Raw genomic sequence first — 26,472 nt, forward strand, 5'->3', positions numbered from 1 at the left:
TACGCCTTAAATAATGAATAGGCTCCCTTGCCACAACTAGAGAAAGACCATGCCGCAAGGAAGACCCAGCACAGCCAAAAACCAACAATTTTTTTTTAAAGATGAGTATTATAAAATGTAAAGTCTGTCTAAAAAAATGTAAAAAGAAACCTGGTTCCAAAGTGTTTCAACTTCTGCATCATACTGTCATTGTGAGAATTATGACTGAAGAAATCTAAGTGAGTGTTTAAAAAATACATCTATTTCTGGTATCTACAGAAGCCGAAGGGCACACTCAAATTTCCCTGACTTTTAAAAAAAATTCAACTACAATAGGAACATGGAAGCCATTTAGCAAGTCTAAATGCTCAATCAGGAATACTGGAAAAGTATAGGGTAAGCTTCTACAAAGAACTAAAAACCTGCTTGACCCATGTAAACACACAGATTAAAAAAACGACACAATTCATGTTTTTAAGTTCAAAAACTCACAAGAAGATTTGGGAGAATATTAAACCAAATGCTATGGCGGGGCCGTGTTAAAGGAATGCTGAATTCCAGACAGCTGTGTAAATGCTCTGTGCCTCAGTTTCCCCATCTTTAAATGGGAATGCCTTGCCATGCTAAGTCGCTTCAATCGTGTCCGACTCGGTGCGACCCCATGGACTGTAGCCTGCCAGGCTCCTCTGTTCATGGGATTCTCCAGGCAAGAATACTGGAGTGGGCTGCCATTTCCTTCTCCATTAAATGGCATTAACAGCCCCTAACTCAAAAGATTGTTGTGAACATAAGTACATATAGGGGCTTCCCAGGTGGCGCTAATGGTAAAGAACCTGCCTGCTAATGGAGGAAACACAAGAGATGTGGGTTCGATCCCTGGCTTGTGAAGATCCCTTGGAGGAGGGCGTGGCAACCCACTCCAGTATTCTTGCCTGGAGAATACCCATGGACAGAGGAGTCTGGTGGGCTACAGTCCATAGGGTTGGAAAGAGCCGGACATGACTGAGGACGCACACATCCTTCCATCCTTGCCAACGTAGAAGACTGCAAGAGATGCAGACTCAATCCCTAGATGGGGACGATCTCCCGAAGGAGGAAATGGCAACCGCCTGCAGTATCCTTGTCTGGAGAATCCCATGGACAGAGGAGCCTAGTGGACTACAGTCCATAGAGTCACACAGAGTCGGACACGACTGAAGCAACTTAGCACAAGTACATGAATGTCTTAAAAGCACTTTAAAAAAATGGCAGCTATATAATTAAAGGTTAACAATGAACTGATTTTTACTTCTTGCTTACCCATATTTTCTAAGTGACCTGCAACGAACACCATTTTTCTAAGAAGACTTACTGTTTAAAACAAAAAACGGGTCGAAACACTCTACGAGCAGACGAAAGAGTGAAATCAAAGAACTTAAAGGATACAGAGAGGGCACACCAACGCGCCCGTCGGAGGCCGACAGAGGCAGGTGGCGCCCGCGGGCAGAGAGCACGCGGAGAACCCCTGCGCCGGCCGGCAGCCCCGAGGCCGCCATGCTCTTCCGGTCCCAGAGGCCGGGCGGCGGAAGTCGTCACTCGCCGAGGGACGGAGCCCACGCCGCGCACCCGGCAGCGGGCTAAGCCATGGCGATGGGCGGCGGCGGTGGCGGCAGTGGCGGCGGCTTCCCGGAGCCGGAGGACTCGGTACTGTTCCGGCGCGGCACTGGCGAGGTGAGGTTGAGGCCCCGCTGTCGCGACCAACCGCCGCACTCCTTCCTGGGCCGGTCCGCTCACTGCGCGGCCGTGATCCGCATGTTTCTACGTCTTTCCCACCTGGGAGCCTCAGCCTCAAGCTCCTTCTTCGCCCAGTTAGGGCTCCGTAATGACTTTGACCGCTGCCGCTACTTGACTGTCCGTTGGCTGTCCACCCCCTAGCTCTGAGAGAGGGTGGGAGGTGTGTGGGGACAGGCCAGGGCGAAGCAGGGAAACTGCTGCTAAGTCACTTCAGTCGTGTCCGACTGTGTGTGACCCCATAGACGGCAGCCCACAAGGTTCCCCCGTCCCTGGGATTCTCCAGGCAAGAACACTGGAGTGGGTTGCCATTTCCTTCTCCAGTGCATGAAAGTGAAGAGTGAAAGGGAAGTCGCTCAGTCGTGTCCGACTCTTCGCGACCGCATGGACCGCAGCCCACCAGGCTCCTCCGTCCATGGGATTTTCCAGGCAAGAGTACTGGAGTGGGGTGCCATCGCCTTCTCCGAGCAGGGAAACTAGTTAGGAGTTTATTGAAATGATCCAATTGTTAGCCGTGAAGAGCAAAATCACTTGGATTCTGGATATATTTTGAAATCGGAGGCAACAGGTTGTGCACGTGGATACAATAATAGAGGCTTGAGAGAGGAAAGTGAAGGATAACTCCAAGATTGTTCTGAAGAACTGAAAAGATTAAGTTGCCTTTAACTAAGATGGGGAAGACTACAGGTAGAGCAGGTTTATAAGGGGGTAAGATTAGAACTCATTCTTAAAATATATATATTTTTAACTTTTGTATTGGGGTATAGCCGATTAACAATGTTGTGGTAGTTTAGAACTCATTCTTGAGTGAAATGTGATTGGAGCGAGTCAAGAGTTGGAGAGGAAAAATTCAAGGCAACACATATAAGCAAATATTTCAAGTTTTATGGTGGGTACTGGAAGATAGAGAAATCAGATGGAGAGGGAGTGAGATAAAGAGGATTCTTAATTGGTTTTTTATTTTGAAGATGGGAACAATGTTTCACCATGTTTGTGGGCTGGATAATTGATTTTGCAGAAGAAAGAAGAGGATTGCAGCAGCATTGTTCTAGAGTAGGTAGGAGGGATGTTCAGTTATATGGGTACACATTTGTGTGGATGGGCAGATATAGTGGCAGGAGATTATGGAAATTCTGTTTTGATTGTTGCTATTCTCAGTAAAAGAAGCAAATCATCCGTAGTGAGGAGGGACCAGGGGTCAGGTGTTGGAGGTTAGGGAAGAGAGAAGGTAGGAAGTGAGCCTCTAGGAAAGTGGGAGAGTGTTGGATTAAATGTAGTGGAATTGTTGCTAGGCAACATTCAAGGCCTAGTGGTTATGAGTTTAAAGGAGACTAGATAGCATGATCCTGTTTTTCATTAGCTAAATTCAAATCCAGGTGTGTGAGGGCAAAGTCAATGAATAGTGGTTATGGTTTTAACGTAGTATGAAGTGAGGAGGCCAGTGCAGAGAGTTACCTTCTTGACTGATGGTGGAATTTAAGCTGGCTAAGAAAGAGAGGACGTTAGGATGTTGAGAGACAGTTTAACAAGTGGGAAGGTCACAGTTTCACCAGGCCCAGGGAGGTGAGATGACTGTCATCGTCAACCTACTAGGATTAAGTTGTAGAGCCTGGCAGGTGGTAGCTGGAGAGTAGGATTCTTAGTTGAGTTTATAGAGAGGTTGTAGTTAATGGTTCTATTAAAGACCATAGAAGGGACTGGGCACTCTAAAAGGTCATTGGTAGCGAAGCACTTAAAGAACTAACAAGGATAGGGTATTGGAAGGAACATGTACATGGGTTTTTAAATAACCAGAACTTATGGCAGGAGCAGTGTTGGAGAGCGTACTGGGATATAAACCTCAGGGAATGAAGCAGGGTGACCCAGGAGGCTGTAGGTGATTGCTGTGAGAAAGGATAGTGGACAGTAGAGTTTGGTGATAGAATTTTCAAACCTTGGAGTTTTAGAGTGGAAGAATCATCTGGAAGTGGAGGTGAGGAACAAGGAAGATTCCTTCCCCACCTCTGGCACACTGATTTGAGAGAGGTGAAGAAGACATTTCATTTTGAAATGCCTGTAGGGACTGAGGTGGGCTACTGTTGATGACTGAGGAACAAATGAAAGGCAGTCCTGATGGTCTGTTCTCTTTGCTGTTGCTGGGTAACAAGTCACCCGCAACTTGGTGGCTTGAAACAATAATCATTTTATTTTTTCTCAAAATTCCTGTGGGGCAGGAGCCTGTGAAGGTCTTAGTGGGCGGTTCTCCTTCAGACCTTTCCTGTGTTTGCATGCACACAGTTGTCAGAGTTGCAGTAGCTGGTGACTGAGCAGCTAGGGACCCACAAGTCATCTGTTCCCTTCATATTGTCTCAGCTTCTCCATGTGCTACCAGTGTGGGACTATTTGAATTTCCTTATACCCCTTTGTAATTCCTCCCTTTCATCCCTCTTCATGTCCTGTCCCCAGACAACTGCTGATCCACTTTCTGTCACCCTTGTTTAGTCTGCATTTTCTAGAATTTTACAAACACGGAATCTTTTCTAATGTGGCTTCTTTTATTCAGCATATTTTGCGTTTCATCCGTTTATGTATCAGTTACTCATTCCTTTTCATTGCTGTAGAATCCTGTTGCATAAATATGCTACAGTTTATTCATTGGCTTATTCATGAACATTTGGGTTGCTTTCAGTTTGCGACTATTAAAAATAGAAACACCATAAATACTAGTGTAGAAGACTTTGTGTGAGCATATGCTTTTATTTCTCTATGGGGAATGCCTGGGTCATGGAATATATATTTTAATTCTTTTTTTTTTTTTGGCTCCCCTCCGAGACTTGTGGGATCTTAGTTCACTGACCAGGGAATGAACCCAGGCCCTTAGCAGTAAGAGCAGGAGTCCTAACTACTGTTTATTAAATTGTTTAGCTTTTATTCTTCAGGAACCCCATTTACTCATATGCTAAATATTTTTTGCCAGTTGCCACTTTATTTTCCTTTCTTTCTTCTTTCCTTTCTTTTCATCTATTCCTTGGTACCCGTTAGGTGTTCAGTCAGCTATCTTCTTCTTTGGGTACCTTGTAGTCAGTGTTACTTTTTCTTCCTTTTCTTTCTTGATTTTGTTTAACTTCTGATTTGACTCCCAATTGCCTTCTTTTCTCATCTGAGTTTTTAGAAATTTTGATTTTCAGTTTTTTTCCATACTGAAAATGCTTGTTTGACAATTTAATTTCAGATGGCTATTGCATTTTCTTCTGTGATTGTTAGTTGAGAATTTTTATCACCTAAAATATTTCTTCTTATAATAGCTTTGTATGGATATCTTGGTTGTTCATTTTGAAATTTCTTGTAACAGTTGAAATGTGATGAGTTTGGACTGCTGTGTATTTGTGTCTTTTAAGAGTGCCCGCTTCTAAAGATAGAGTGTGACTTTCTTTTATAAGTAGTACCTTTTGCATTGGCAGAATTGACATATCTTCTGCTTTAAGGAACATCTCCCATTCCAAGGGCAGCATAACCTCAGACAAGTCAATTACTTGCTTGTGGTTACTTTCCTTATCTACAAAATGATTTAATGATTTTAAAAAGTGTATATTTATTTCTGTTTGGCTGCGCTGCGTCTTCTTGCTGCTCTAGCTTTCTCTAGTTGCAGAGAGTGGGGGCTACTCTACTTGCTGTGTGAGGGCTTCTCATTGCAGTGGCTTGTTGCAGAATGCAGGCTCCAAGGCACGAGGGCTTTAGTAGTTGCAGCCCCAGACTCCAGAACACGGGCTCAGTAGTCTTGGCTTCACGGCTCCGGAACACAGGCTCAACAGTTGCGACACACAGGCCTAGTTGCCCTTGAGGAATGTGCAGTCTTCCCCAATCAGGGGTCGAACCCATGTCTTCTGCATTGGCAGGCGGGTTCTTTACCACTGAGGCCACCGGAAAAGCCCGACTTAATGGTTTTTAAGTACTTTTTACCGTAGAGCAAGATTAATAGTTTTATATGAGAACCTATTTCTCTCTGAATAGTGAATATTAACAAGAAAAAGAGACATTCATTTTACAACTAAATGAGTTTTATATCCAACCTCTTTGGAACTCATGAGTTGACTAATACTGTATAAAATTCAACATACTGATTGATGGTGTTTTGTAACCTGTCTTCCCTTTACCAACATCGTGTTTTCAAACTTACCTTCAACTACTCTACAGCATGGAAATTATTCTAGTTGAACTTGATGCCTCACTGACCTGTCAAAGTGTTTATTTTTGAAAGTGAAGTGAAAGCGAAAGTCACTCAGTTGTGTCTGACTCTTTGCGACCCATGGACTATACAGTCCATGGAATTCTCCAGGCCAGAATGCTGAAGTGGGTAGCCTTTCCCTTCTCCAGGGGATCTTCCCAACCCAGAGATTAAACCCAGGTGGATTCTTTACCAGCTGAGCTACAAAAATTTTTAATTGTGGTTTAAAAAAAGACTATTATCATCTCAACTACTTTTAAGCATACACTTCTGTGTGTTTGTGTGTGCTCACTCACTCAACTGTGTCCGACTCTGCGACCCCATGGACTGTGGCCTGCCAGGCTCCTCTGTCCATGGAGTTTTCCAGGCAATACTGGAGAGGGTTGTCATTTCCTACTCCAAGGGGGTCTTCCCAACCTGGGGATGGAACCTGTGTCTCTTGCGTCTCCCACATTGGCAGGAATATTCTTTACCTCTGTGCCACCTGAGAAGCCTGTACATTTACAGTAGTGTTAAATATATTCACATTGTAGTACAGTACATCTCCAAAACTTGTAAATCTTGCAAATTTGAAACTCTACCCATTAAACATTTATTTCCTCCTCTTCTTGTAAAGCCTGAGGTAACTGCCATTCAGCTTTCTGTTTCTATGATTTTGACTTCTTAGCTCCCTCAAAGAGTGGAATCACACGGGCAGTGTGTTTATTTTTGCTTCCATGCTTTTCTTGGCTCATGGTTGTCCTTAGAGTGCTTGGTAGTTTCTTTTCTATCTCTCTAAATCCTTTTAGTTTTAATTTCCCAGCCTGTTTCCCCCATGATCGTCCACCATATGTTACTTTCCTCTTTTTAATTGAGGTATGATTGACATACAACATTATATTAATTTTAGTTGTACAGCGTAATGATTTCAAATGTATACATATTTCAAAATGATCACAATAAATCTGGTTAATATCTGTTACCATCAGTTCAGTTCAGTTGCTCAGTCATGTTTGATTCTTTGCGACCCCGTGGACTGCAGCACGCCAGCCCTCCCTCTCCATCACTAACTCCCAGAGCTTACTCAAACTCATGTCCATTGAGTCAGTGATGCCATCCAACTATCGCATCCTCTGTCGTCCCCTCCTTCTCCCACCTTCAGTCTTTCCCAGCTTCAGGATCTTTTCCAGTGAGTCAGCTCTTTGCATCAGGTGGCCACAGTATTGGAGTTTTAGCTTTAGCATCAGTCCTTCCAATGAATATTCAGGACTGATATCCTTTAGGATTGATGGGTTGGATCTTCTTGCAGTCCAAGGGACTCTCAAGAGTCTTCTCCAACACCACAGTTCAAAAGTATCAATTCTTCAGCACTCAGCTTTCTTTATAGACCAACTGTCATATCCATACATGACTACTGGAAAAGCCATAGCTCTGACTAGATGGACCTTTGTTGGCAAAGTAATGTCTCTGCTTTTTAATATGCTATCTAGGTTGGTCCTAGCTTTTCTTCCAAGGAGCAAGCCCCTTTTAATTTTATGGCTGCACTCACCATCTGCAGTGATTTTGGAGCCCAAAAATATAAAGTATGTCACTGTTTCCACATCTATTTGCCATGAAATGAGAGGACTGGATGTTTCGATCTTAGTTTTCTGAATTTTGAGTTTTAAGCCAACTTTTTCCACTCTCCTTTCACTTTCATCAAGAGGCTTTTTAGTTCTTCACTTTCTACCATAAGGGTGGTGTCATCTCTGTATCTGAGGTTATTGATATTTCTCCCAGCAATCTTGATTCCAGCTTGTGCTTTATCCACTCGGGCATTTCACATGATATACTCTGCTTTAAATAAGCAGGGTGATAATATACAGCCTTGATATACTCGTTTGCTTATTTGGAACCAGTCTGTTGTTTCATGTCCAGTTCTAACTGTTGCTTCTTGATCTGCATACAGATTTCTCAGGAGGCAGGTCAGGTGATCTGATATTCCCGTCTCTTTAAGAATTTTCCACAGTTTGTTGTGATCCACACAGTGAAAGGCTTTGGCATAGTCAATAAAGCAGAAATGGATGTTTTTCTGGAACTCTCTTGCTTTTTTGATGATCCAAAAGATGTTGGCAATTTGACCTCTGGTTTCCCTGCCTTTTCTAAATCCAGCATGAACATCTGGAAGTTCATGGTTCATGTACTGTCAAAACCTGGCTTGGAGAATTATGAGCATTACTTTGCTAGCATGTGAGGTGAGTGCAATTGTGCGGTAGTTTGAACATTCTTTGACATTGCCTTTCTTTGGGATTCACAATCAGGTTGATGGAAACAAATAGCCCCAGATCATACACCTTAAAACCTAAATAAAGAAACAAACAATCAGCCTACCAGAGGTATAGAATTGGTATAGAATTTAAAGACTCAAGAAACAGTTTTCTAAAACAGGTTAACCTGGGGTATCCTCTAATGCACATTAATGAAGTCTCCTTTATGTACAGATGGGAAGGTCCCCTGGAGGAAGAAATGGCAACCCATTCCAGTATTTTTGCCTAGAGAATCCCATGGACAGAGGAGCCTGGCAGGCTACAGTCCATGGGGTTGCAAAAAGTCAGATACGACTGAGCGACTAATACTTCTTTGGGACTGAAATGAAAACTGACCTTTTCCAGTCCTGTGGCCAATGCTGAGTTTTCCAAATGTGCTGGCATATTGAGTGCAGCACTTTGACAACATCATCTTTTAGGATTTGAAATAGCTCAACTGTAATTCCATCTTCTCCACTAGCTTTGTTTGTAGTGATGCTTTCTAAGGCCCACTTGACTTTGCATTCCAGGATGTCTGGCTCTAGGTGAGTGATCACATCATCGTGATTATCTGGATCATGAAGATCTTTTTTGGATAGTTCTTCTGTGTATTCTTGCCACCTCTTCTTAATATCTTCTGCTTCTGTTAGGTCCATACCATTTCTATCCTTTATTGTGCCCATCTTTGCATGCAATTTTCCTTCAGTATCTCTAACTTTCTTGAAAGATCTGTAATCTTTCCCTTTCTATTGTTTTCCTCTATTTCTTTGCATTAGTCACTGGGGAAGGCTTTCTTATCTCCTTGCTGTTCTTTGGAACTCTGCATTCAGATGGGTATATCTTTTGTTATATCTGTCACCATACATGGTTACAATTGTTTTTTTTCTGGTGTTGAGATTTTTAAGTCTTTGTATTTTGAAATATGTAGTTCAGTGTTATTAACTATAGTCACCATGATGCACATTACACCCCCATGACTGACTTACTTTATAACTCGAAGTTCGTACATATTGACTCCGAAAGGCAATGGCACCCAAGTCCAGTACTCTTGCCTGGAAAATCCCGTGGATGGAGGGGCCTGGTAGGTTGCGATCCATGGGGTCACGAAGAGTCGGACACGACTGAGCGACTTCCCTCTCACTCTTCACTTTCATGCGCTGGAGAAGGACATGGCAGCCCACTCCAGTGTTCTTGCCTGGAGAAGCCCAGGGGCGGGGAGCCTGGTGGGCTGCCGTGTGTGGGGTCGCGCGGGGCCGGACGCGGCGGAAGCGACTTGGCAGCGCTGCTCTTTGCAGTCCCTGCCCCAACCCCTGCACCCCTGTCCCTGGAAACGCTAGTCTGTTCTTTGAGTCCATGAAGCTGGGCTTTTTGTTGTTGTTTGGTTGTTTTGATTTTGTTTCTAAATTCCACGTAGAAGTAAGATCACATGGTATGTATCTGTCTTTCTCATTTCAGTTAGTGTAATGCCCTCAAGGACCATTCATGTAGTCTCCAAATGACAAGATTTCATTCTTTCTTATGGCTGAATAATATTCTATTGTATATGAACAGGTCTCCCCTGCTTTTTTAAGTTGACTTTCTGCCACTTTGCTTTCATAAAAGACCTACGTTAATACGTGTTTTCATTAACTGAAAGAAATCCAGAGAGGATTTTCACTTTTACGAAAAAAAAAAGTGAAAAGTAAAAATAACATTGAGCGTCTTGTTTTGCAGCAAGGCATGATAGAGGCTGCATGCCACCCAGGCGGTGAGAGTGGCACCACCAGGCTCCTCCCCAGGAGCTACACTCAGCATCAAGCCAGCGTAGCTTTGAGCTGTGCCTGGGAGCATCTGTGCCATATCCTGATTTTTTTTTTTTTTTTAATCCATAAGCGAGTTATATCCTAACATCCTTGATTCTTTGCTCCATTCTATCTCCATTTATAAACAATTTCATAGGAGTATTCTGCTTCCAGGTTTTTCAGGTCATGGGCAAAACCTGTATACATTTTCCGTTCTCCCATTGTTGGACACTTAGGTTATTTCCATCTCTTGTCTTTTGTAAATAATAATGCAGTGGATGTGGGAGTGCATATATCCTTTCAAGTTAGTGTTTTTGTTTTCTTTGGATAAATGCCAATTAGTGGAATCTGCTGGATCATGTGGTAGTTCTGTTTTTTGAGGAACCTTCATACTGTTTTCCAAAGTAGCTGTGCTGGTTTACATTCCTGCCAGCAGTGGACTGTTGTCCCTTATGTCTCCATCTTCATCATCGCTTGTTATCTTTTTTTTTAATGTGTATATATTTTATTTTTTCAAATTTATTTTTCATCAGAGAATAATCACTTTACAATGTTGTGTTGGTTTCTGCTGTACAACAAAGTGAATCAGCCACAAGTATACATATACCCTTCCCTTTAAGCCTCTTTCCCACCCGTTGTTGCCTTTCTGATAATAGCCATTCTAGCAGGTGTGAGGTGATGTATCACTGTGGTTTTGATTTGCACTTACTTAATGATGTTCAGACTGGTTTTAGAAAAGGCTGAGGAACCAGAGATCAAATTGCCAACATCCGCTGGATCATCAAAAAAGCAAGAAAGTTCCAAAAAAACATCTATTTCTGCTTTATTGACTATGCCAAAGCCTTTGACTGTGTGGATCACAATAAACTGTGGAAAATTCTTCAGGAGATGGGAATACCAGACCACCTGACCTGCCTCTTGAGAAATCTGTATGCAAGTCACAAAGCAACAGTTAGAACTGGACATGGACCAACAGACTGGTTCCAAATAGGAAAAGGAGTATGTCAAGGCTGTATATTGTCATCCTGCTTATTTAACTTATATGCAGAGTACATCATGGGAAACACTGGGCTGGAAGAAACACAAGCTGGAATCGAGATTGCTGGGAGAAATATCAATACCCTCAGATATGCAGATGACACCACCCTTATGGCAGAAAGTGAAGAGGAACTGAAAAGCCTCTTGATGAAAGAGGAGAGTGAAAAGGTTGGCTTAAAGCTGAACATTCAGAAAACTAAGATCATAGCATCTGGTCCCATCACTTCATGGGAAATAGATGGGGAAACAGTGGAAACAGTGGCAGACTTTATTTTTTTGAGCTCCAAAATCACTGCAGATGGTGACTCCAGCCATGAAATTAAAAGATGCTTACTCCTTGGAAGGAAAGTTATGACCAACCTCGATAACATATTCAAAAGCAGAGACATTATTTTGCCAACAAAGGTCCGTCTAGTCAAGACTATGGTTTTTCCAGTGGTCATGTATGGATATGAGAGTTGGACTGTGAAGAAAGCTGAGTGCTGAAGAATTGAAGCTTTTGAACTGTGGTGTTGGAGAAGATTCTTGAGAGTCCCTTGGACTGCAAGGAGATCCAACCAGTCCATTCTAAAGGAGAACAGTCCTGAGTGTTCTTTGGAAGGACTGATGGTAAAGCTGAAACTCCAGTACTTTGGCCACCTCATGCGAAGAGTTGACTCATTGGAAAAGACTCTGATGCTGGGAGGGATTGAGGGCAGGAGTAGAAGGGGACGACAGAGGATGAGATGGCTGGATGGTATCACTGACCCTATGGACATGAGTTTGGGTGAACTCCAGGAGTTGGTGATGGACAGGGAGGACTGGCATGCTGCAATTCATGGGGTCGCAAAGAATCGGACACGACTGAGCAAGTGAACTGAACTGAACTGAATGATTGGTGATGTTGAGCATCTTTCTGTTTACCTGTTGGCCTTCTGTATGTCTTTGGACATATACATTCGTGCATACTTTATTATAAGTGATACCTAAAATAATGTAAACACTGAAGTGAGTTGCCTGTAGACAGCATATAGGTGGTTTTTTTTTTTAATCCATTCAACCAGATTGTCTTTTGTTGGAGAATTTAGTTCATTTACATTTTAAGTAATTGTTGTTACGTAGGTTACTTACTGCCATTTTGTTAAACTTCTTCGGGATGTCTCATAGTTCTTCTATTTCCTTATTTTGTCTCCCTTTGTGGTTTGATCATTTTATCTAATTGTATGCTTAGATGTTTTTGTCTTTATCTTTTGAGTATTTCTTATAGATTTTTGATTTTTGCTTTGTGGTTACAACAAGGCTTACATATAGTAACTTATATTTACAATCGTCTATTTTAAGTTGATAATGAGGTAAATTTTAATTCATTCTAGAGCTCTGCATTTTTATTCCCCTCCACATTGTGCCTTTGATGTCACATGTTACATAAAGCTTCATTCAGAGAGTACACAGTGAGCTTGATCTAGACAGAGAGAGGGTGAAAATGTTGCATCCAGCAGCCTCTGAGCATCTCCATAGATCCCTGATATGCACCAAACTAGAAGCCTTCTCCTCAAGCCTAATTTTCTGGACAAACGAATGGGCCTGTTTCACAGAAAGACTGAGGTGTGTTTCAGTCTGTTATTGGTGCAGTCCCCTGGGGGCAGTAGCCTGCCAAGGACCATTTCTTTGACTGTTGGTCCTGTGGGACCCAAGAACCTGTGCCCACCCTGGGCTGCAGCTGTAAAAACCAGTACACAAGACGTAAATTACTAGGACATCAGACGTGCATACGTCCCCTGTGGGAGGTAACTGGTGCTGTGGAGAGCGGCAGAGGGCAAAGCTGGCCCTTGTAGGCTGGAGTGAGGCAGGCAGCGCGAAGACGGTGCTCCTCGCCTCTGGTCTCAGTGTCCTAGCCGGTCACCTGATGGATGATAAGTTAAATGCCTGGGCTTTCCAGGTGGGGCTCTCAGTAAAGAACCTGCCTGCCAGAGCAGGAGAAGTAAGAGTCTTGGGTTCCATCCCTGGCTCAGGAAGATCCCCTGGAGGAGGGCATGGCAATCCGCTCCAGTATTCCTGCCTGAAGAATCCCATGGGCAGAGGAGCCAGGCAGGCCACAGTCCAGAGGGTTACACAGAGTGGGGCACAATGCATGTGTATCCTGCAGACCACCACCTTAAGATAAGCACATGAGCCTCTCACAGAAAGTCTGGGCACCTCTCAGCCAGCTGCCTCCGCGCCGGTATTATGGGGGAGGACGGGTTCCAAGCGTGGGAACCCTTTTAGAGCCAGTCCTCAGTTCTGTTCCTTTGTGTGACTTGTAGACAAAAGACCCCTTGTTTTATTGTTGTTGTTTTTTAATAGTAACCCATTTTATTTTTAATTACTTTTTAATAAATTAAAATTTATTTGGGTCTCCGTTGCTGCACGAGGACTCTCTAGTCGCAGAGAATAGGAGCTCTAGTTGAGGGGCACGGACTTCCCGTTGCAGTGGCCTCTCTCGTGGAGCACGGTCGCCGGGCGCACAGGTCTCTATCGTTGTGCTTCCTGGGCTCTGGAGCGCAAGCTCAGTAGTTGTGGCACACGGGCTTAGTTGCCCCATGGCATGTCGGGTCTTCCCAGGGCAGGGATTGAACCCATGTCCCCTGCATTGGCAGGTGGATTCTTATCCACCGTACCACCAGGGACATCCCACTTTGTTTTTTAAGTTAGATGTTTTGATGACTCATCTCTCAGTTACTGGTCTTAAAACTTGGGATACCTAATTTGGGGTTCAGACCTTTTCCTCCTCAGGAAGAAGATGCAGGTTTTTGAGTTTCCTCCTGATTGTGGGTCGCCACACCAGGAGTGGAGTTTATGGCAAAATTCCTTCTTAGCCTTTCCTTCCCACTTTTGGATTAAAACGCTTATTGTTTACTTCACATTTTAATATTTTATTGTATTTGTTTTATATCATTCTTTTTGTGTGTGTGACAATCTGTCTTACATCCCTGATTAGACCATCTCTCCTGAGAACATGATTTCATGTACCTCTCAGTGAAAAGTGCTTCATACATGGTGCGTGCTCAAAAATATTTCTTTTTGGATTGGACTAAATAAAAAGAAATAGCTTAATTATTTTAGGTATTTTCTGGATTACTTAATATCACTGCCTTTTAAAATTAATTGATAAATCACTTTTAATGGTTTATATCTTTAAACATTTTGAGAATTCTTTTTTTGAACAATCTAGACGCATTGTAAGGTCAAGAGGAAAAAATAATCTTTGGACCACAGAGTCAGTGGTTAGAATAGCCTTCCCAGAGTCTGGATACAGCTGAGCTGATGACCGGATGTTTTCCCTTTCTGCCAAGCTGAACCCCTTCATCTGCTCTTGGAAAAGACTGAAACTTGTGTTACCCCTGAACAGACCCACTTCTGCTTGGTGGATAAGAATCGCGTTGTAGGGTATTTACATCATGGCAATCCTAGAACATTTACTTGTGTCTAGCTTTGGGGTAATGCCACATAATCTCTAACCAAATGGGCTTCTTGTGATTTAATTAGGTTATAAAATACCTCTTTTAGTGTAACATTATGTCTGGACTAACTCTTGTTCCTCACACACATTTTTGATGAAACACAACCAAATGTGAATTATTTTTATTCTTTACCTTTCCCAGAGTGATGATTCTGATGTTTGGGATGATACAGCATTGATAAAAGCATATGATAAAGCTGTGGCTTCATTTAAGGTATGAAATGTTTATTTATTCTTTTCCTTACTTCCTCATGTATATTCATTTGGGAAGAAATTGATAACATATACCAAAGTGTTACAGTACATATTATTCAGTTCTAATTTTGAAGATTAAAAGATAACAGATTAATTACCTTCCTTCAGAAGTTGGTAACCTGACTGTATGTCATCTCTTTAACAGAGGCAATTTAAGTAGTTTTCAAACATTATTTTGAATATGTTTACACTATATCAGACTATTGAGGTCTTCTATTTCAGATTAGTGGAAGGACAGTCTGAATTACACTTTTAAAATATTTAACAAGCCCTTACTGAAATAATATTGATGATAAATAACCGTAGCGCAGTGATGAATATTTGCAGGGTGTGTATAGTGTTCCTGGCACTGTTCCATGTGCTTTACATACATTAATTTAATTCTCCCCAAATCCTATGAGGTATCAAGTGTTCCTGATGGTGATGAATGTCAAGGAAGACACAGTTCATTTGCAGGGTGAAGCCTGTTTTTTTGCAACCCAAACAAGACTTTTACACAGTTGCCCAACATGATCATTTTCTCTGCTGTCAGAGGTCTTTAGTCTCATTGAGCATCATGCCTGGCCCATCAGTAGTCCGGGCACAGAGCATACACTCCTACAGAGCACCAAGTGTAGACTCTACTTCCTTTCTTAGTCTGTCCTGTAGCATGAAGGAAAGATGAGATCTGCATGTCATCCTTGATGCTGAACTCTAAGTTGAGCAATAACGTGCTTTCCAGCATACATTTAGACTAGAGATACACCAGTCAGAGTTACCAGGAGAGTGCTGTGAAATGCAGATCAAAATAGGGCTGAATGTGGGACGGGTGGGTGATACTGAAGGGGGAAGCAGACTGAGAAAAGAACTGATGTGGGCAAGAGGCAGTTTCCTTTTAGTGGTGGGGTAAATGTGAAGCTATGAAGTTGGTGGTCAGAAATATTGAACTAAGGAGAAAAGCCAGAACTAGATAATAGTTTTGGAAGTTTGTTAGCATAGTAAGCATAATTGAAGTAACAGGAATAGATGATCATAAGCAGGTAAAGATGGCAGTTCTTATTGGGAATGCCCAAGTTTAAAACTTGATGAAAGAAGTAATAAAAGCATTAGGGCTCTGCATTGCTATGTCATCAAAAATGCTGTGGCTAGCAAGAAGAAAAATGATTGACAGAGTATAATACTATGGAAAGGCTGAGAGTGAGGAGACTTGCTTGAAAGGGTCCTTAGAGCCAGTGATCATTATATGATATCTTCAAGAGCAGTTTCTGTAGCCTATGGGATGGTGACAAAGAGCCTCTCTGAGGCAGTAGGGCCTGGAGACCGGTTTATAGTGGGTGAATTACATTGTGACTTTTTAATAATATATCACTCTGTAACACATACACTTCTATTCACATTTTCATAGCACGCTCTGAAGAACGGTGACATTTCCGAAGCCTCAGAAAAACCAAAAGGCACGCCTAAAAGAAAATCTGCTAAGAATAAAAGCCAAAGAAAGAACACCACAAGTCCTTCAAAGCAGGTTATTTTAAAACCTCAAGATTTAACTTCTAAGCATTTCTTGTTACTGTCCTTATTAAATAGTATAAAATATCTTTAATTAAATGATTAGTACAGTGTTTTCCATTGACGTGTAATCATAAAATTTCTGAAGCGCCTCAACTTTCTATTGTTCAGGAACATGCATGTTAATAAAACCATAAAGAATTGGGAGGAAATGACACACGCTAAATCAGGACAGTGTCTACTGTATGTTGGGGTAGCAGGGAGGAAGGCGGTGCTTCATGGGAGGGGTACCTGAGGGCTTACACTGAATTGGCAGTGTTCGACTTTTCTCAAACAGAGAGGTGTCCTCCTTTTCCTTCAAAATCCTGAAACTGTTAATACCCAGGGACTAAATATTCTGGGTAGAGTCACTTCTACTTAAACAGTCCACCTAGAAGGTAATTATTTTGGTGTCTCACTAGTAGCACCAAGGGGGAGCTAAACTCTTCCTTGGTGGCTCAGAGGTTAAAGCATCAGCCTGCAATGCGAGAGACATGGGTTCGATCCCTGGATCAGGAAGATCCCCTGGAGAAGGAAATGGCAACCCACTCCAGTATTCTTGCCTGGAAAATCCCATGGATGGAGGAGCCTTGTGGGCTACAGTCCATGGGGTTGCGAAGAGTCAGACACAACTGAGCAACTTCACTTTCACTTTACCAAGAGGGAAGAGAGCTGATGTGTGATGGGAACTTGCTATGCGCTGGGCCAGGATATTGGACACTTGACAGGCTTCCCATCTTCTCTGTTCTTCACAGCACATGTGTGAGGCAGATTATACTACAACCACTTAACAGATGAGGAAAACACGGCTCAGAGTGATTAAGAAACTTGTCCATGATTATATAAATGATGGAATTATGTGGTATTTCTATTAGAATTCAAATTTCTGTGTTTTGGGCCTCAAATCTTTTTCTTTGTAACATTCTGTCTCCCAGAACAGTCAGCTGGAGACTCCCCCCTCCCCCCCCAACTCCACCCCACTCAAACAGGATTGCAGTTTACTTTTTTTTTAAGAAATGTGTTTGTGTGTCTTTGGTTTCTTTTACAGTGGAAAGTTGGTGACAAATGTTGTGCCATTTGGTCAGAAGACGGGTGCATTTACCCAGCTACTATCGCTTCAATTGATTTTAAGAGAGAAACCTGTGTTGTGGTTTACACTGGATATGGAAATAGAGAGGAGCAAAATCTGTCTGATCTACTTTCCCCAACCTCTGAAGTAGCTAACATAGAGCAAAATGCTCAGGAGGTAAGGATAAAAAAAATTAGAGTTCTCAGAAGCAGAGACTAGATGAGAAACTAAACAGTATAACTGATTGTCAGTTTGATCCACTGAAGCTTTAATTTTTTCTCAGTGATGCCTTTATAACGAAAGTACGTATATTTCTTTCTCTTAAAAGAATGAAAATGAAAGTCAAATTTCAACAGATGAAAGTGAGAACTCCTCCAGGTCTCCTCTAAATAAACCAAATAATACCAGGTCGAGAGCTGCTCCGTGGAACTCTTTTCTGCCTCCACCACCCCATATGCCAGGATCAGGCCTGGGACCAGGAAAGGTAAATTTCTATCCAGAAAAGGTTTCCCAGGACGTGGTTCACAATATTGGAACCTTCAGCCCCTGCGTTAAGTGAATTGTAGCTTTTCTCATTAAACTGTTAGGGTTGGGTGTTGGTTTTTTTTTTTTTTGGCTGTGGTAGGCAGCTCACAGGGTCTCAGTTCCCTGACCAGGGGTTGAACCCGGGCCACCTAGACCACCAGAGCTTTCCCTCATGAAACTTGTGTAGCTATCTACAGATGTTGTAAATAGATACCAAGAATTCTCTGAAAAGGAAATAAGATAGTAATGCCTTTCCCAACAATTTTTATTGAGTATTAGGTGTTAGAGTAATAATTTAGCAAACTTAAGTTTGAAAATATTTTATCATCAGCTGGATGTTGTGCTATAGTTCCCTATGACACTTGTATAAGGTATATAAAAATTGGAAGAGAACCCAATATTTATATCTGGTACAGGTGAAATCCAAAGAAGCTCCCAGATTGTTTTGTAGAGTAAAATGTAAATACTGGTTTTACTTATGGGTTTTTTGGTTATCAGTAACAAATAAAAAAGGTTTTTACCTTTGTCATGGAATCCAAAACCCTATCCATTTGTCTTATTAAAGCATTGATTTCTTCAAGCAATAATAATACTAAACATTTTGTTTTAATCAAGCATGACATTAAAACTTCTTCTTAGGCTTTCCTAAGAAGCTTAGGCTCTCCTAAGGCTCTCCTTATTGAGATTTGTATTATATTACATTTTTCAGAATGATCAGACCTCTTAGTTTATATACATAATGCTTTGTTGATCTCAGGGGGCTGATTTCCTTGTTAAGGAAGAGGTTTATAGTTTATAATATGTATTTTTATAATACATATTCTTAAGTTAGCATATGTAACTGAAAAGACATCCAATAGATTATACAGTTTAGTTTATGAAATTGTGGGAGATATAGTCTTACATGATTGAAACATCTTGCTGAATATTTGATCTCTTGTTTACTAGATAATGAAAAATTTTCCTTACTCTGCTTTTACTTCCTGACTGTCTATATAGAAAGGAAGTGAGAAAAATCTAAATTTGTGAGTCTAGGGGCTTCCCTGTCGGTCCAGCAATTAAGACTCTGTGTTTCCAATGCAGAGGGTGAGGGTTAGATCTCTCGTCAGGGAACTGAGATTCTACATGCCATACAGCATGGCCCTCCTTCCCTTCCCCCCCCCAAAAAAAAGAATCTGTATGATGTCAGCATTTCGTATGTGAAATTCTATCTAACCTGTTTGATATGAATAATATAGATGTTATTCTGGGCAGCTATTTTGAATCTTTTGACGTTGGGTTTTTGGGGTGTTTTTGTTTTTGTTTTTGCTTTTTACATTTTAAAGCTGGTAAATAAATCTTCCTTTGAAATACTCTTTATAGGCAGGTCTAAACTTCAGTGGCCCGCCGCCGCCACCCCCACCCCCACCCCCACCGCATTTCCTGTCCTGCTGGCTGCCTCCATTTCCTGCTGGACCACCAGTAAGTACAAAAGAATTCGGATTAAACTGTGCCTTCATACAGAGTTTGGGATTTAGCCAGAACACAGGTCGTTTGGAAATGTCATTGTATACCATCCTTGTGGCCAGGTTCTGCTGGGTAAAAGTTCAGGCTAAGCCTTTGGGTTTTTCTTTTTAATTGCCCAGACTCAGTCCTCTTAGAGACCCAGCTCTGAGCCCTGTTGTGCGTGCTTCCTTCCTGGCAGAAGTATCTCATTCTAAGGGAAGTAGCTCCTATCTAGAAGGATTTAATGACACCATGCTTAGGGATCAGTGTTTTACCTTTCAAGGCATGTAGACTGTGGATATCTAATGGTAGACTTTTAAATATCAATAATAGGTGAAATACAAAGACAGTTGTTTTGGCAAACTGTGTTGGTGTGGGGACAGTGTAGATGTTCTAGCCAGAACCTTTACTTGAAATGCTATGTGGGTGTTCTTTGAGAAATATCATAGAAGTATCTATCCTTGGTTTTTTTACCTATAGATTCATAATGGAACAGATAAATAGGTCTAATGAAAGCAAAATGTTTAAATATTTTATGGGACCTGTTGTCTTTTGGTTCTTGTTCAGTTTAATTTTATTGGTCTTTTTTTGTTATTCATTACTGGTTAGCTTTCTCCAAATCCCAGATTTTAAAAAAAAAAATTTAACCAGGAGATGACATGGGATGTCAGGAAAGATACAACTAACATTCAGCATTCTGTACATAAAATAGATTTCCATACTTTGTATTTTTGTCTACTGACTTTAGAGTATATCTTTCTGTTTCCAGATGATTCCCCCACCACCTCCCATATGTCCAGATTCTCTGGATGATGCTGATGCTTTGGGAAGTATGTTAATCTCTTGGTACATGAGTGGTTATCATACTGGTTATTACATGGTAAGTGATCACTCAGCATCTTCCCTGACGGTCACTTTGTGGTTTTGTGACTTTGTTTTGCTTGTAACTAAAAAGTGGTTTCTCATGTTAGGTAGATCCTTAGAGTTAAAAACTATAGGCATACCTCAATGAAGCAAGGCATACGATTCTTTTGGTTTCCTAGTACATATAAAAATTATGTTTACATTATACTGTATTCTAGAATGTATGTAATAGTATGATGTCTTAAAAACAGTGTACAAACCTTAATTTTAAAGTACGTTATTGCTAAAAAATGCTAACTACTATCTGACAACACGGTTGCCACAAAACCTTCAGTTTGTTTGAACAGTGTAGCTATTTAAAGCTGCAGGAAGCAAAGGTTTGATCCCTGGTTGGCGAACTAAGGTTCTGCATGCAACGAAGCGCTGCCACACCCAGAAAACTAGCGAGCTTTGCTTTTCTTATTCATCAGTCCTTTGGTGACCAGTTTCGCTAAACTGAGTGACCGCTTACTTCAACTCTATTCTTTCCAACTTCCCTAGTTAGTTGTCACATCGTTTCTTTCTCCACTTTATAGACAGATTTCTTTGAAAAGTTACGTCTAGTTGTCTTCTCTGCTTCCTTGCCTTCCATTCTTTCTTCAGGCCTATCGGTAGACTTCTGTCTTCCCCACTGTATTCAGATTTTTACCCCCAGACTGCTGACTCCGTGGTCAGTTCTCTGCTGTATCTCTCTTACCTCTCAGCAACATTGTAATCTATTTGACTACACTTTTCTCTCCAGCCTCCAATAACATGCTGTAGTCTGCTAGTCCTAAGTCTTCCTTCTCAGCTGCTCCTTCTAAACTCCATAGACAGCTTTTCCTCCTCCACCCAGTATCTGTGTGAGATCCCTCATGCTCAATGTATAGCCCCCTTCTCGGACTATAAACTCACCAGGTGACCTCATCTACCCCAGGCCTTAAAATGCCATGTTTGTCCTATTAAATCCTCAGATGTCTAGTTCTGAACATCAGACTGGTTTATCCAGCTGGCTGTTTTCCCCCACCACCTGGCTGGCTGTTAGCTGCACCTCAAACACATCTCACCAGAGCCAGGCGACGAGAGTCACGTCATACACCGCTGTCCCCACAGCCTCTGACAGCTCAGAAAGCAGTGACGGTGCACTAGCAGCGCCACTTTCTCAAGCCGCAAGCGTGGCATTAGCATTAATTGGTTCCTCACTTTGCTTCAGCTTCTTCAACCAATTTGTAAGAAAATTCTGTTGACTTATTTCCATACAGATCTTGAATCAGTGCACTTTGCTTTCACTCCCCTGCTGTTACACCCATTGAGGATACTATCGTCTCTTTTAACAGAGACATAATCACTGTTTTATTCATCATTTAAAGTATTTATGCACTGCTTTGGCTGCACAGGGTCTTAGTTGTGGCCCTCAGGATCTCCGATCTTGGTTGTGGCATGTGGGATCTAGTTCCCTGACCAGGGATTGAACCCAGACACCCTGCTCTGGGAGTGCAGAGGCAACCACTAGACTACCAGGGAAGTCCCATAATTCACTCTTTTAAAAAGTACAGTTAATTGGTTTTTAATTTGTATTCAAAAGGTACAACCACTCATTACCTAATTCCAGAATATTTTTATCTTGCATTTAAAAAAAGCCATACCCAGTAATAGTCACTAGTAATATCCTCTGCACCCATCTCCTGGCAACTGCTAATCTGCTTTCTAAGCATTTGCTTATTCTGAACATTTCATATAAATGAAGTCATACAATATATGGCTCTTTGTCCCTGGCTTCTTCCACTTAACCTATGTTTCTTAATGTTCCTCTGTGTTTTAGCGTGTATTAATACTTCATTTCACTGCTGAGTGATATTCCATTGTATGGATGGTACCACATTGTGTTCACCCATTCATCAGTTGATGGACATTTGGGTTATCTCTTCCTTTTGGCTACAATGAATAATTCTGTTCTCTACACTTGTGTACAAATTTTGTATGGACATGGTGGTTTTCCGTTTTCTTGGATATATACGTAGGAATGAAATTGCTGGCTCAAAAGCCCGCTCTAGTGGAACCATTGTGCTGTTTTCTAAGTGACTGCATCATCCTGTGTAACCTCGAGCAGTGTGTGAGGGGTCCTGTTTCTCCACATCCTCACCAACGTGTATTGTCTCCTTGTTGGATCATAGCCATTCTAGTGGATGTGAAGTGATAGTTTATTATGGTTTTTATTTGTATTTCCCTATTGACTGATGATGTTAAGCATCTTTTCATGTGCTTATTGGCCATTTATATATATATCTTTTTGGAGAACTGTCTGTTCAAATCCTTTACCTGTCTTTTTGGTTGATGAGTTGTAATAGTTCTTTATATATTCTGGATAAGACAACATCTCTCACCTAACTGCACCAGATCCCAAGTATTCTTTTTGCTTATGAAATCTCATGTCCCATTCTGCCAAATCCGTTCTGCATACAGCAGCTAGAGCGATATTTTAAAATGTAAAGCATATCGTGTCTTTCTCTTTAAAACCCTCTGACGGCTTCCAGTCACAGGTTAAACTCCAAAACCCTCGTGGTTTGCAAAGATGATGCACCATATCTTGTCAGGTTCTTTACCCACAGTTTATTCCATGCTCTTCTTACTCACTACACTCCTGCAACCCTGGCCTCTTTTCTTGCTCAAGTCCAGGTTTATACCTTCTTCTGCACCTTTGTACTCGTTATTCTTTAGTTTGGAAAGCTGTTACCCTATATTTTACTTGTCTGACGTGTTAATTCAAATCTCAACTGACATTCCATCTTGCCTAGAAATATTTAAGCTAGAAGAGATCCACCCTTCCTCCCTATTGTATCACCCCACTTGGGTTCTCTGTGTGGCAGTTACCGTTTCTGGTATGATTTTCATTACCTGTTTAACTGTCTCCGTCCAGTAGAATGTAAGCTCCATGGGAGCAGGGACCTTGTCTGTCTTGTAACCCTTGGATCTCTAGAGTTGGCAATAGTGTCTGGTTCAGAGTAAGTTCATCATTTGCTAAATGTTAAACATTAGCAAGTTTTTTGTCTGGTAATTAGATAACTTGTTATATATAAAACTTCTTGTAAATTAGTTTTCGTAAGATATCTGGAAGTACCATTATTGGGTCAAAAAGTATAAACTTTTAATTTAAAAAATTTTAATAACTTTTGATACTGTTGATTGACTTTTCACAATTCTTTTCATGTGTATTGCCACGAGTGCAACTTGAAAACGTCTGTTTTGCCACAGCCTTAAAATAGTTATACACTGTATTGCTTGCATCTTTTATATCTCTGAATAGCAGTTAAAAATATGAATGTTCTGGGACTTCCCTGGTGGTCTAGTGGCTAATCCTCCATGCCCCCAGTTCAGGGGGCCCAGGTTCGATCCCTGGTCCGGGAACTAGATCCCCCATACAGCAATTAAGAGTTCATATGCCACAGCTGAGATCCCTCATGCCATAATGAAGACCCAGTACAGCCAAATAAATAAGCATATTTTTTAAAAGTAGAAATGTTCTAATGTTCTAACGTTTGATTTGAAAGATGACATAGGTGAAAATTAGCCTTGATGAAATGAGTACAGTGAGTTAACTGTGCTCAGATATTCATATTTCATGTACTTGATTGAACTGTTGTTAAAACCTAGCAGATTTTCAGTAGGCTTTGTTGTTTATAAATATTTTTTAAAATATTTATTTATTTGGCTCTGTTGGGTCTTAGTTGCAGCGTGCAGGATCTTCCATGTGGTGCACAGACTCTCCAAGTTGTGGTATGTAGGCTCAGTAACTGCAGCCCGCCCACTCCAGAGCATGCAGGCTTCAGTAGTTGCAGCTAGCAGGCTTAGTTGCTCCTCACCATGGAAGATCTTAGTTTCCAGACCAGGGATTGAACCTGTGTCCCTGTATTGCAAGGTGAATTCTTAACAACTAGACCACCAGGGAAGTCCCCAACAGACTGAACGGTGGTCCTGATCAGCAAACTGCAGCTATTTCTGTTTCTTTCCATAGTTCAAGCAACAGTTCCTGGGAAAGGAGCCTTGTCTGGTACATTTGCAACAAATTCAGTACTAAGCTATGATTAGCTTGTTCCAGAGAAAATGATCTTTACTTTTAGAGGCATTACTTGTGTATCTGTATAAATTAAAATATAAACGTAGGTTCATATTCAGAAACAAATTCCCATTTCCTAGGTCTTGCATTTTTTTCTCTTGGAAATTTTTACCACTAAACAGAAGAAGCTACTATTCATTGTCATGTTTTTCAGTGGCTTACATGTGTTTTAGAGACTGTTGCCTTCAGCTTGCAGTTCTTAACTGTTGCTCCACAGAAGCATACATGTTTGACAACTTTTCCATTGCTAACCTGTTCCCATATGAGCAACAGAGGGTTTGGGTCTAGCTTTTAACCTATACCTTTTTCTTTTTCTAAAAATCCTAATAGAATGCAAATAAATATTATTAAAATAACATAGCATAGGCTCTAACTTTGGTCCTTATTACTAACAAATCACTTTTTTTTTTTTTTTTTTTTTTTAACTTTATTTTGCTTTACAAAACTGTGTTGGTTTTGCCATACATCGACATGAATCAGCCACGGGTGTACATGAGTTCCCAATCCTGAACCCCCCCTCCCACCTCCCACCCCTAACGAATCACTTTTAAATACATCTTATGGCCTCAAAGATAGAGATTAGTAGTGAAGTAGAAAGTTAGTATGTGTGTAGGGGAAGGTAGCAGGCACCGAGGCCAGAAGACAGGAGCAGGACTCTATGCTTTGAGACCAAGAAAAGCGGCAAACATTTCAGTCTTCACTTGTAAAATGCTTCTGTCTAGTGCCACAATATTTCAATGGTTTTAATAAATGAGTATGACACATTGTATGTATATTTTAGACTTCGTGACATCTTGAGCAAATTGTTTACTTTAAAGCACATTTCAGAGACTTCCCCAGAGGTCCAATGGTTAAGACTTCTCCTTCCAATTAAGGGGTGCAGGTTTGATCCTTGGTGGGAGAGCTAAGTTTCCACATGCCTAGGGGCCAAAAAAAGCAAAACAGAAGCAATATTGTAACAACTGGTCCACATTAGAAAAAAAATCTTAAAAAAAAAAAGCACATTTGAAGGCTATACACTTATTTTCTGATGATATTTTATTAAAGAATTAATGAAATATGTGAAACAGAATGTTTACTTCTATATAAAATGTGTATTCTGTTCTTCTGAAATCCTTTATTTTCCTTACAGGGTTTCAAACAAAGTCAAAAAGAAGGAAGGCACTCACATTTCAATTAAGGAGTAAGTCTGCCATCATTTTAAAAGTGACTCTTACTTTTGTATGAATTTTATAGTTTGTGGCAAATACGTGTTTGAAAATTAAAATGTTGAAAAGTAAAAAAGTTAATGTAAAACAATATTAAAGACATCTTGATGCAAAACTGTTTGATAAAAGGTAGATCTATATCCCCTCTAGAATCTTCATGATGTCAAAGTATCTTTTCAGCAAATACTTGTTGGTTGATGGTGGGGAAAGGAAAACATACCTTTACAGTAAAGAGATCCTTAAGGGGCTTCCCTGGTGGTCCAGTGGTTAAGAATACACCTTCCAATGCAGGGGATATGGGTTCAGCCCCTGGTCAGGGAACTAAGATCCTGGATGCCACAGGGCAACTAAGCCCTGAGACCCGACGCATCCAAAAATAAGAAAATAAATTTTTAAAAAAAATTTTATAAGAGATATCCTTAGAATCAGAGATAAAACTTTATATCACTGTAGACAGTCAGACTTACTTTTTGATTTGCGATACAGTATAGGATCAGTTTAGTTCAGTCGCTCAGTAGTGTCTAACTCTTTGTGACCCATGGACTGTAGCACGCCAGGTTTCCCTGTCGATCACAAACTCCCAGAGCTTGCTCAGACTCACATCCGTCGAGTCGGTGATGCATCCAACCATCTCATCCTCTGTTGTCCCCTTCTCCTCCAGCCTTTTATCTTTCCCAGCATTCAGTGAGTCAGTTCTTCGCATCAGGTGGCCAAAGTATTGAAGCTTCAGCATCAGTCCTACCAGTGAATATTTAGGATTGATTTCCTTTAGGATTGACTGGTTTGATCTCCTTGCAGTCCAAGGGACTCTCAAGAGTCTTCTCCAACACCACAGTTCAAACGCATCAATTCTTCAATGCTCAGCCTTCTGCTTCTGTTAGGTCCATACAGTTTCT

The 26,472-nt window shown here is 41.2% G+C and overlaps 1 protein-coding gene across 3 annotated transcripts in view; it reads left to right on the plus strand.

Annotated features, from left to right (window-relative positions):
• LOC102176643 (survival motor neuron protein) overlaps positions 1,535–26,472 on the plus strand; it is a 28,708-nt gene continuing 3,770 nt past the window's right edge. For 2 of the 3 annotated variants that reach the window (XM_018065743.1, XM_018065742.1), the window contains exons 1-8: positions 1,536–1,689; positions 14,657–14,728; positions 16,154–16,270; positions 17,342–17,539; positions 17,691–17,846; positions 19,250–19,348; positions 20,142–20,252; positions 25,501–25,551. In XM_018065743.1, coding sequence (XP_017921232.1) covers positions 1,603–1,689; positions 14,657–14,728; positions 16,154–16,270; positions 17,342–17,539; positions 17,691–17,846; positions 19,250–19,348; positions 20,142–20,252; positions 25,501–25,548 — 888 coding nt within the window. In that variant the 5' untranslated portion in view covers positions 1,536–1,602 and the 3' untranslated portion in view covers positions 25,549–25,551. Of the gene's footprint in view, positions 1,690–14,656; positions 14,729–16,153; positions 16,271–17,341; positions 17,540–17,690; positions 17,847–19,249; positions 19,349–20,141; positions 20,253–25,500; positions 25,552–26,472 lie in introns of all 3 variants that reach the window. The other variant, XM_018065744.1, reaches the window with a different exon arrangement.

This window comes from Capra hircus, chromosome 20, assembly GCF_001704415.2.
Source record: "Capra hircus breed San Clemente chromosome 20, ASM170441v1, whole genome shotgun sequence".
NCBI classification, from domain to species: Eukaryota; Metazoa; Chordata; class Mammalia; order Artiodactyla; family Bovidae; genus Capra; species Capra hircus.